A 12,953-nucleotide genomic window follows, 5' to 3' on the forward strand; every position below is an offset into this window, starting at 1 on the left:
ATGAACTATATTTGAAAGACCAAAGGTGATGTCAGTTTTAAGAAATGAGAGCTCAAATAAGACAAAAGGATGGGGGCTGAAAATAATCACGGACTCTGGCAATGGGAGTTTTCAATAATAACTTCATTGCAACAGTATGCACAGAATAGTGGCAGCAGAAGCATTTGCCTCAATCCGTCTTTTATGTCTTTCTCTACCAATCTAATAAATATCAGTTTAACAATAAACTTGATTCCTTGCCCTGGAATCTGGTATTGTATTGGCTCGCAAAATGAGCAGATAAAGAAACCCATGAATTCCCAGATCAGACACTTGGAATAAGGTCTGGCTTTTGCCTGGTTCTATTTAATCTCTGGTTCTATTAATATGACCACCTTTTTATTCCTGTGGCAAAACCTTCACCTTCATCTCCTCTGCAGAAAGTAGATGCTATCATGCTCTGAGAACCTAGTCGACTGTTTTATGACCTGGAAGTTTGCATGTGATTGTTTTATGACCTGGAAGTTTGCATGTGAGCAAAAAGAACTCAAATAGGATGATGCTGATTATTGTTGTTTGTCAGATGTTCAGGCATGTCCAACTCTCTGCAACCCCATGGACTGCAGCACACCAGGCTTCTTTGTCCTTTACCATCTTCTGGAGTTTGTTCAAACTCATGTCCAGTGAGTCGGTGATGCTGATCATAGTGGATAGTTAACTGCATTTTTGACATGTTTTCTGTTTATCCTGTACTCACTTAGATGGTTAAGTTCACAAAGAAAAAGCTTCTGCCACTTGTCTTGTTCACTTGAGCATTAAAAATATTACTAACTCAATGAAGGCAATCTACAGAAAAAATAGCTGCAAGCTTCTGATGACATAATTTTAGCCACCACGAGAATTTCTGAACAATCATAGAAAACAGCAGAAACAACACAAGTCTGATCAAGACTAGGATTGCTAGGAAAATTTACACATAAAGAAGAAAAACTGAAATTATATCTGATGCCAGTGATCAAAATCCCAGGAAAACTGTGAGCACTAGTTATAATGAGTTTCACACCTTGATGATTAAAACAAATATCCAATAAGAAAAGACAACCTCTCAAAAATACAAGTAGAATTATTTTTCATAGAGGAGATCTTTTACTATACAAAACCTATAGGATAATTCAGTTAAAATAATCCATCTTTTCTTTTCGTTTTTTTTTAATACAATCAAATTGAATTTTACAAAATTCAGTCTTACTGCATTTTTTTGGTTAGTATACTTCATATTACTTCCCATCAAAATGAGTTGTGTGGGGAGACTGATAGACAGGTTAAACATGCAGCGAAATCATTTTCCAATAGATAAATGTGGGAAATGTTCTGAAGAGCTGGTAATATCTCAGGATTTAAAGGACTAACTTGGAAATTGGGGGAAAATAATGAATTTGTATAGTTATACAAGTGAAAAGTTTTAACAGTCTAGTGTAAAAAGTTTATTTATATCAGTAACTTCTTACTACATTAATAAAAATTAGCATATTAATATACCACACAGACATAACAATAATTACTTTTATTTTTTAAATTCAACTGTAATATCAACATATGCTCATTATAATAAATTTGGAAAACACAGAAAAAGAACATAAAAATCACCAATAATTCCAGCACCTAAATATAACCATTGCTGGCATACTGTTGTACATTCTTATTATTTTCTATGCACATGTAGAAATGCTTTAAACAAACCTTAGAGTTTTCCACTTTAGCAATTCTCTGTTCTGTTTTTACATTCCCTGTATCATGTATAGAATGCCCCACTAAAGAAAATTCCTTCTTTGTAAATAATTTTTCCTTAACTTAAAATTTTATATGGTATATAAATAAGCAAAACTAAAATAATCTTAAGTGGTAAAAGCACCTTAATACAAATCTGAGCAACTTTATTGATGTGAGACGACTAACGAAGCAATTCAACCAAGCAATTTTAGTTACTGAAGTGTCAAAAAGACAGATCTATGAAAAGGATCAAGAAGATATTATAACAATGTAACTAGTATTATTTTTATATCCAAACAAGAAAAAAGTCAAATCCATGGCTAATTCATTTCAATGTATGACAAAAACCGCTGCAATGATGTAAAGTAATTAGCCTCCAACTAATAAAAATAAATGGAAAAAAAAAAAGAAAAGAAAAAAGTCAGAATTGTACTTTTCATACTCTATTCAAAGACAGTATGCTTAAGTATTTCTTAAACTGTCAAGGAATATTGTAAAATGTAATATACTTAGGTCTAAATAAAAATGCAAAATAAAACTGCTAATTAGATGAAATGTTAAGACAAGAGACATTTTTACAAGGTACAGTACCTGATTAGAACTGGCTTTTTCAAGTCTGTCAATCATAATTTCAAATTGCAAAGGCTTAATTTCCATCTTTCTGTTAAGTCTATTTAATAAGGTCTCATCTTCTGAGTCCATATCATAATCTGGTTGTTCATTGTCTAGATTAAAGGCTAGAAAAGAAAAAAAAAAAAAAAATCTTCAAACTCAGGAGAAATCATGGAGTTATATAGTGTTTATATCTGACCACAGAATACTCCCAAAGTATATAAAGTACTGACCAGAGTTCATGAGCAGACATCAAAAAATTGGTTTTAGAGATTTAGCTGAAAATATATTTTAATTCATATATGATTTAAAGTTTAACACTAAAAATAGCAACTAGAATTATTTATTTTAAAAACAAAGGGTCACAAATATATATTAAAACATAAACTAACAAATATATAAAAAAAGATAACACGTATTCTCATGGTAGTTTGACAGCATAATCAGAAGTTATGGAACAATATTAACAATCCAGAAATAAACTCAAGTACAAAATATATGATGAGAATTGCATTTCAAGCCATTGGAAATAAAACTTAAAAAAACTTAAATAAGACTTAAAAAAACAAGAGACACTTGCCTGACAGACTAATTTTCTTTAAAAAAAATATTTTAACATGTGCAACATTATAGATGGATTTGAGTCACTATACTAAATGAAATAAAGTCAAAGAAAGACAAATAATGTATGATCTCACTTTTATGTGGAACCTAAAAAAAAACCCAAACTCACAGAGAGATATCAGACTTGTGGTTACCAGAGGCAGAGGGTGGGATGAGGGGGAAACAAAGAAGGTAGAGGAGCATGAAAGGTAAAGAAAAATTGCTAGGAAATTAAAATTTTCAAAATTTCACTTTTGGGGGCACAGTTTCTTCTCTTGGCTGTTAGGCTTTATCACCCATTAACAAAGAGAACAACCAATTAGGCAGGTTATCAAGAGATATTGCTTGAAATATTCTTAGTGATGTGTGCAAGAAATTTGCTATTTCAAATGAAATCATATTTAAGGATTGTCTAGCTCTGAGAAGCTGAGTTCTAAATTTGACCAGAAATTCATTTCTGGGTCCCTGAAGTCAACTGCTTCTTTTTATGAACTGACAAAAATCAGGATGAGGTACTCACTAATATTTAGAATGGACCACCATAATTTTGAATGGACCCCATGAACAGTATGATAAGGCAAAAAAGGCATGACATTGGAAGATGAGAGCCCAGGTCTGTAGGTGTCCAATATGCTACAGGGGAAGAGGGAAGAAACAGCTCCATAAAGAATGAAGAAGCTGGGCCAAAGCGAAAACAACGCCCAGTTGTAGATGTGTCTAGTGGTAAAGTCAAGTCTGATGCTATAAGGAACAATACTGCATAGGCGCCTGGAATGTTAGGTCAATGAATCAAGGTTAAATTGGATGTGGTCAAGCAGGAGAGGGAAGAGTAACACCAATGTTTTAGCAATCAGTGAACTAAAATGGCCCAGAATGGGTGAGTTTAATTCAGATGACTATTATAGCTACTACTGTGGGCAAGAATCCCTTAGAAGAAATGGGAGTAGCCCTCATAGTCAACAAAAGAGTCAGAAATGCAGTACTTGGGCGCAATCTCAAAAATGACAGAATGATCTCATTTGATTCCAGCAAGCCATTCAACATCACAGTAATCCAAATCTATGCTCCCAACCACTAATGCCGAAGAAACTAAAGTAGAACACTTCTAGAACTAACACCAAAGACATCCTTTCATCACAGAGGATTGGAATGCAAAAGTAGGAAGTCAAGAGATACCTGCAGTAACAGGCAAGTTTGGCCTTGGCGTACAAAATGAAGTATGGCAAAGGCTAACAGAGTTTTGCCAAAAGAATGCACTGGTCATAGCAAAACACCCTCTTCGAACCACAAAAGAGATGACTCTACACATGGACATCACTAGATGGTCAATACAGAAATCTGTTTTAATTGAGGCTCTTAATGAAGATAAAGTGTTGATTAGGCAAGAACTTTATTAACAGTGTAAATTTCGAAACAGCCTTTGTAGGTTTGAAAAATCCCTAGCACATCCTATATCCCTCCTTATAATGAAGTCTCAGAACCACATTTTCCCAAGCCAGTGAAATATTTTTTATCTTTTATAAATCTACTCCATTAACTTAAGGTATGTAAAGATGAAATTATGACAACTGGTTGGACTGTTATCTTTAGATATGAAAGACTAGTTATATTATGTACATGGAATTAATAAAATTGCCTTAATAGTGTGTTTTCCCCCTGATTTCTCTGCCTAACTTGAGATGGTTAGAAAAATAGGTATTTAGAATTAAACCAGGAATCATCAAAGTAACTGTTAGCCAAATCTGAGTCATCTGTGACTGACTTCCCACTACAAGATCAGAATTTAAAGACTTCCCTGGTGGTCCAGTAAATTTTGACTCTGTGCTTCCAATACAAGTGGCACAGGTTCAATCCCTGGTTGGCAAACTATGATCCTGCCACAGGGTGCATCCAGAAAGAAACAAGAGCAGAATTTAGAATGTGTGACAGGTAAAGAATCCCACCTGCAATGCAGGAGACCCGAGTTCGATCCCTGGGTAGGGAATATTCCCTGGAGGAGGAAATGGCAACCCACCTCCAGTATTCTTGCCTGGAAAATCCCATGGACAGAGAGGATCCCGGTGGGCCATAGTCCATGGGGGTCACAAAGAGTCAGAAACAACTTAGCACCTAAACAGAAATCATATTCATTATATTCTCTGCAGCCAAGACAGAGCAGCTCTATACAGTCAGCAAAAACAAGACTTGGAGCTGACTGTGGCTCAGATGATCAGCTCTTTATGAAAAAATTCAGACTTAAATTCAAGAAAGTAGAGAAAACCAACAGACCACCATTCAGATGTGACCTAAATCAAATCCTCTATGATTACACAGTAGAGGTGGCAAACAGATTCAAAGGATTAGATCTGGTAGACAGAGTGAATGAAGAACTATGGAAGGAGGTTTATAACACTGCATAGGAAGCAGTGACCAAAACCATCCCAAGGAAACAGAAATGCAAGATGGTAAAATGGTTGTCAGAGGAGGCTTACAAATAGCTGAGAGAAGAAGAGACATGAAAGGCAAAGGAGAAAGGGAAAGATATCCAACTGAATGCAAAATTCCAGAGAACAGCAAGTAGAGATAAGAAAGTCTTCTTAAGTGAACAATGCAAATAGAGAAAAACACAGAATGGGAACAACTAGACATCTCTCAAAGAAAATTAGAGATACCAAGGGAACATTTCATGCAAAGATAGACACAATAAAGGAAAGAAAGGGCAAGGACCTAACAAAAGCAGAAGAGACTAACAAGGGGTGGCAAGAATACACAGAAGAACTATACAAAAAAGGTCTTCATGATCAGGACAACCACGATGGTATGGTAACTCACCTACAGCCAGACATCCTGGAGTGTGAGGTCAAGTGGGCCTTAGGAAGCATCACTACAAGCAAAGCTAGTGGAAGTGATGGAATTCCAGCTGATCTATTTCAAATCCTAAAAGATGATGCTGTGAAAGTATGGCACTCAATATGCCAGGTAATTTGGAAAACTCAGCAGTTGTCACAGGACTCAAAAAGGTCAGTTTTCGTTCCAATCCCAAAGAAAAGGCAATGCCAAAGAATGTTCAAACTACCACACAATTGCACTCATCTCATACGCTAAGTACTTTTGAGCAAAGTAATGCTCAAAATTCTCCAAGCCAGGCTTCAACAGTACAAGAACCGTGAACTTCCAGATGTTCAAGCTGGATTTAGAAAAGGCAGAGGAACCAGAGATCAAATTGCCAACATCTGCTGGATCATCGAAAAAGCAAGGGAATTCCAGAAAAACACCTACTTCTGCTTCATTGACAAGGCTAAAGGCTTTGACTGTGTGGATCACAACAAACTGGAAAATTCCTAAAGAGATGGGAATACCAGACCACCTTACTTGCCTCCTGAGAAATCTTTATGTAGATCAAGAAGCAACAGTGAGAACTGGACATGGAACAACTAACTGGTTCAAAATGGAAAAAGGAGTATATCAAGGCTGGATACTGTCACTCTGCTTAATTAATGTCTATGCAGAGTACATCATGTGAAATGCCCAGGCTGAAGCACAAGCTGGAATCAAAATTGCCAGGAGAAATATCAACAACCTCAGATATGCAGATGATATCACTCTAAAAGCAGAAAGCAAAGCGGAACTAGAGAGCATCTTCATGAGGGTGAAAAAGCTGGCTTAAACTCAACACTCAAAAAAACTAAGATCATGAAATCTGGTCCCATCATTTCATGGCAAATAGATGCGGAAAATGTACAAAGAGGAGCAGATTTTATTTTCTTGGGCTCCTAAATCACTGTGGAGAGTGACTGCCAGCCACAAAATTAAAAGATGCTTGCTCCTTGGAAGAAAAGCTATGACAAAACTAGACAAGAGTATGAAACAGCAGATAGCACTTTGCTGACAAAGGTCCGTATAGTCAAAGCTGTGTGTGTTAGTCACTCAGTTGTGTCTGACTCTTTGCAACCCCATGGACTGTAGCCCACCAGGCTCCTCTGTCCATGGAATTTTTCAGGCGAGAATACTGGAGTGGGTTGCCATTTCCTTCTCCAGGGGATCTTCCGACCCACGGATTGAACCCTGGTCTCCTGCATTCCAAGTGGATGCTTTACCATCTGAGTTACTAGGGAAGCCTATACTCAAAGCTGGTTACTAGTTTTTCCAGTAATCATGGAGAGTTGGACCATAAAGACAGCTGAGTGCCAAAAACTTGATGCTTTCAAACTATGGTGGAGAAGACTCGAGAGTCCTCTGGACAGCAAGACCTTTTTACCAGTCAATCCTAAAGGAAATCAACACTGAATACTCATTGGAAGGACTGATGGTGAAGCTGAAGCACCAATACTTGGGCCACTTGATGTGAAGAGCCGACACATTGGAAAAGACCCTGATGCTGAGAAAGACTGAGGTCAGGAGAAGGGTCAGCAGAGGATGAGATGGATGGCATCAGCGACTTGACAGACATGAATTTGAGCAAACTCTGAAAGATATTTGAAAGATAGTGGAGGACAGAGAAACCCGGAGTGCTGCAGTCCATGGTGTCACAAAGAGTTGGACACAACTAAGCAACTAAGCAATAACCACCATAGTTTCATTTTCATTAACACTATGAAAAGTATACACATTTCTGCTATAACATTATATGAGTTTCTAAAAAAAAAATCCTCTATATGTACAATTGTACATCAACAATAACAGGGTTATGTAAAGTCCATATAACTTATTAGAACCCAAACAAACCATGTAATAGATCATCATGTAAGCAACTCAGAATAGATGGCTACTACCTCAAGGAACACTAAAAAAGCACAAAAAAAACCCAGAATGTAACTGCTGCCTTGTAGATACTCAGACAACACGGACTGTAAGGGAACTTGGTACATTAGGGCTTCAGGAAGAAATGCTATGTGAGAGCTGTGCAAGGCTGGGGATATTATCTTTCTGGGAAAGGAATTCTAGGTGCAGGTACTTATTTTTAATTTTTTAACATAGAGTTGGAACGGCTCATTAAATGCTGAGCAGTCAAGGTAAAGCATTTGCTCTTCCCTAATGAAGATTTTAATCCTTCTGTTACTATTCCAGCTACCTTTGGCAAGGAAAATCATAAAAGAAACAAGACAACTTCCATGTAGTACTGAACTCATTCCCTCCCTTTACTCACTGTTGTTAAGCTAATTAGCATCATAAACACTTGTGCAGAATAGTCCGTACAGCAAATCTGTATTACTAAGGACAAAAGAAATAATCTTATGTAGATTACCTGTCCTGATGCTATTTTTCTATAGTATCCTAAATGATACAAATTTATCATTTGTATAACCCCATGCCATGGATCTCTTTGTAATGAATGAGATATTGTTTATAAATCCATCAATTAACAAGAGAAATGCATAGAAAACATATTTCATAGGCAATTATCTACATAATTATATCAGTTCAGTTCAGTTGCTCAGTCATATCTGACTCTTTGCAACTCCATGGACTGCAGCATGCAGGCTTTCCTGTCCATCATCAACTCCTGGAGCTTGCTCAAAATCATGTCCATCAAGTCGGTGATGCCATCCAACCATCTCATCCTCTGTCACCCCCTTCTCATACCGCCTTCCAATCTTTCCCAGCATCAGGGCCTTTTCAAATGAATCAGTTCTTTGCATCAGCTGGCCAAAGTATTGGAGCTTCAGCTTCAGCACCAGTCCTTCCAAAGAAAATCAGGAGTGATTTTGTTTAGGATGGACTGGTTGGATCTCCCTGCAGTGCAAGGGACTCTCAAGAGTCTTCTCCAACAACACAGTTCAAAAGCATCAGTTCTTCGGTGCTCAGCTTTCTTTACAGTCCAACTCTCACATCCATACATGACTACTGGAAAAACCCTAACTTTGACTAGATGGACCTTTGTTGGCAAAGTGATGTCTCTGTTTTTTAATATGCTGTCTAGGTCAGTCATAGCTTTTCTTCCAAGGAGCAAGTGTCTTTTAGTTTCATGGCTGCAGTCACCATCTGCAGTGATTTTGGAGCCCAAGAAAATAAAGTCTGTCACTGTTTCCATTGTTTCCCCATCTACTTGCCATAAAGTGGTGGGATCAGATGCATGACCTTCGTTTTTAAATGCTGAGTTTTAAGCCAACTTTTGCACTTTCCTCTTTCATTTTCATCCAGAGGCTCTTCAGTTCCTCTTCACTTTCTGTCATAAGGGCAGTGTCATCTGCATATCTGAGGTTATTGATATTTCTCCCAACAATCTTGATTCCAGCTTGTGCTTCATCCAGCCTGGCATTTCACATGATGTATTCTGAACAGAAGTTAAATAAGCAAGGTGACAATATACAGCCGTGACATAACTCCTTTCCCAATTTGGAACCAGTCCATTGTTCCATATCTGGTTCTAACTGTTGCTTCTGGACCTGCATAGAGATTTCTCCGGAGGCAGGTAAGGTGGTCTGGTGTTCCCATCTCTTGAAGAATTTTCCAGTTTGTTGTGATCCACACAAAGGCTATGGCATAGTCAATAAAGCAGATGTTTTTCTGGAATTCTCTTGCTTTTTCTATGATCTAATTGGTGTTGGCAATTTTTTCTCTTGTTCTTCTGCCTTTTCTAAATCCAGCTTGAACACCTGGAAGTTCTTGTTTCACGTAATGTTGAAGCCTAGCTTGTAGAATTTTGAGAATTACTTTGCTATTGTGTGAGATGAGTGCAATTGTGTGGTAGTTTGAACGTTCTTTGGCATTGTTCTTCTTTGGGACTGGAATGAAAAAAGACCTTTTTGAGTCCTGTGGTAACTGCTGAGTTTTCCAAATTTTCTGGCATATTGAGTGCTGCACTTTAACAGCATCATCTTTTAGGATTTGAAATAGATCAGCTGGAATTCCATCTCTTCCACTAGCTTTGTTTGTAGTGATGCTTCCTAAGGCCCACTTGACTTCGAATTGGAGGATGTCTGGCTCTAGATGAGTGTGATCACACCATTGTGGTCACCTGGGTCATAAAGATCTTTTTTGTATAATTCCCAATTTTATATATATATATAAATAAATAATTATAGAATTTTCACTTAAAGGGCTTTTTTTGGATGGGCATGGCAAGAGAGAGTGTTTTATTTCATTTTTTAATGTGGTAAAATACACATAAGAGAAAATTTATTTTCTTAACTGGTTTTAAGCATACAGCTTAGTGATATTAAGTATACTCACAATGCTATGCAAACATCACCAGCATCCACTTCTAGAAGCACCAGAAGGGTTTCATAATTTCCTACTACTATTTCTTGCTCACACTGCCAAAAACATGAAGTGACTTAGAAAGGCAGAAAACAAAGAGAAACTCAAGAGCCTCTTGAAAGTCAAAGAGGAGAGCGATAAAGCTGGCTTAAAACCCAAAATTAAAAAAAAAACTAAGATCATGGCATCCAGTACCATTATTTTATGGCAAATAGACAGGGGAAGAAATGGAAAAAGTGACAAGACTTGATTTTGGGGGGGCTCCAAAATTACTGCAGATGGTGACTGCAGTCATGAAATTAAAAGAGCTTCCTTCTTGGAAAAAAGCTGTGACAAACCTAGACAAAATATGAGAAAGCAGAGATCACGTTGCTGACAAAGGTTCGTATAGCCAAAGCTATGGTTTTTCCAGTAATAATGTATGGGTGTTAGAGCTGGTTCACAAAGAAGGCTGAGAGCTGAAGAACTGATGCTTTCGAATTGTGGTGCTGGAGAAGACTCTTGAGCATCCCCTGGACAGCAAGGAGATCAAATCGGTCAATACTAAAGGAAATAAGTCCTGAATATTCTTCGGAAGGACTGATGCTGCAGTTGAAACTCCATACTTTGGTCACCTGATGTGAAGAGTCAACTCACTGGAAAAGACCCTGATGCTGGGAAACATTGAGGGCAGGAGGAGAAGCAGGGGACAGAGGATGAAACAGCTGGATGGCATCACTGACTCAATGGATAGGAGTTTGAGTAAACTCTGGGAGATAGTGAAGGACAGAGAAGTATGGTGTGCTGCAGTCCATAGGGTAGCAAAGAGTCCAACATGACTGAGCAACCAAACAACAAGTACCGTGTAGAAATAATACCTACTTCCTACACATACCAGAGAAATAGTTTACAGAGTGAATCAATAGATGTTTGTAAAACATACAAAATCCTGGTTTAGCATGAAATCAACTTATTAAGTGCTTATTTAAAGGGTCAGGTAGAAAGCTAGGTATAATGCCCAGAGATAAGCAGAGGAATCTCTGTCCATAGTTCCACATTTTGAGTATGAAAATATTACACTTGTAAACACTCCTATATACAAAAAGAACTACTTGTCTCTCAAGGTTTTCCTCTCAGACACACATATCTGGTGGTCACTGGGTTTTTAAACATTGTTTTTGTGGGTATGTTTTGTAAAAAGTCATTATTTTATTTCTCCTGCAGTATGTCCCAAGTCTCACCCACATCTGGTTAGTTCCAAAACTATTCAACTTCAAAACTGGTCCAGCAACACAGCTTCCCGCAGATGAGCCTGGGAACTATCAGAGACCTGCCGAGGTATTGTAGGGCATGGGCCATGTCCAGAAATGGAAATGTGGAAAGCAGTCCCTCCCAGTACCACTCAGCTCCATGTTTGCCAAGCACTTTGCTCAGACGGGACTAACATTGTTTGCCTTAACAAAGTATTATGCTGCATCTTTGAATTACATGACCATTACCCAGTGTATGTCTTTTCTGTCCTCTGATTTAGAAGAGGGGTATGGCTGTACGTCATGCTTCTTTTGGATACTTATAGTAAAGAGGCTAACTTGCGTACATGTTTCTGAATCTTAGTTCTTTGGAAGGGACTTGCACCACTGATGGATAGTGTGTGCTTACTTCCATTTCAAATGAGTAAACCCTTTTAAAACAAGCTTGGCGGTATCCCTCATGTTCTTCCTTTCCTACCAGAAATAATAATTAGCAGGTAATATGGCTCTAGGAAATAAAGAGAAAAAAGGCCATGCCGCCATTAAAGAAACAGTGACCAGAGAATACATTACCAATATTCACAAACACATCATATACTGAGAAATCTGAAAACATGAAGGAAACCATGAAGGAGATGGAAAGATCTCATGTATTATTTGCTAACAGGCTCAATGGCGCAGTCTGGCCTAAAAGATTAGGACTGTACCCTACCATATCTGTGCATGCTTATTCAGAAAACATCATTAATATGAAGATTTCCTGAAGAAGCACTATACACTGGTCACCTAGGTACATATCCTTACTTTCAACAACTTGCAGAACACAGTACAAATATGAAGACTAGGAGGCTCTGCTTTCTTCTTTCCACAGAGCACAGAGTAATGGGGATCTTGTAAAACAATGGGTAAACTAGGGTCATCTGTCTGGTCTACAGTACATCTAATAATAAGCTCGTCTGCACCAAAACTGTAATGAGAAACTACACTGTGCTCATCAATAGCACGCAACATCTAGCAAAGGCCCAAGTTCCACTCCACACAGTCCCTGAGCCCCAAGAAGCAAAAGCTGACTCCTAAGAAAAAAATTTAAACAAAAGCAGTCAAAAAATTTAAAAGAAAGGAATAGGGATACTCAGATTGTTTCCTGAGTCCCCCTCCCCCAATTTTTAAAATCTATGGCAACTTGTCAAGAGGAAAACTAGAATAAACAAAGATATGCTGGGAGATCTAGACGCCAATTAGCTTTACTCAAATCATATAGCAGTTACTCTTTCCTGGTAAAAATCTTAAAAAGTAATAGTTCCTAAGGGGGCGTAGACCAGAACCCAGATGTTTAATCACATAATTACATAACTAAATGGTTACTCAAGCAATATTTAATAAAGTAAATAGCGTCATAAAGTCTGGATAATTTTCATTTTTACAGGTTTTTTTTTTTTTTTAGTACATTTTGACAAGCAGGGTCATATTTAAAAGCAAGATCAAAAGAATTTACAAATAACAAAAGTTACATGATATCTAAAACTGGAAACATCTTATACATCAGAAAAATGAGGTTAAAAACTCTGGTGAGTTGAGTAC

At 37.5% G+C, this 12,953-nt stretch overlaps 1 protein-coding gene across 2 annotated transcripts in view; it reads right to left on the reverse strand.

The window, feature by feature from the left end:
* EPC2 (enhancer of polycomb homolog 2) overlaps positions 1 to 12,953 on the reverse strand; it is a 124,855-nt gene that overhangs the window by 40,659 nt on the left and 71,243 nt on the right. For both annotated transcript variants that reach the window (XM_020905070.2, XM_020905069.2), the window contains exon 3: positions 2,341 to 2,486. In XM_020905070.2, coding sequence (XP_020760729.1) covers positions 2,341 to 2,486 — 146 coding nt within the window. The remainder of the gene's footprint in view (positions 1 to 2,340; positions 2,487 to 12,953) is intronic.

The sequence above is a fragment of the Odocoileus virginianus genome, chromosome 13, assembly GCF_023699985.2.
Source record: "Odocoileus virginianus isolate 20LAN1187 ecotype Illinois chromosome 13, Ovbor_1.2, whole genome shotgun sequence".
NCBI lineage: Eukaryota > Metazoa > Chordata > Mammalia > Artiodactyla > Cervidae > Odocoileus > Odocoileus virginianus.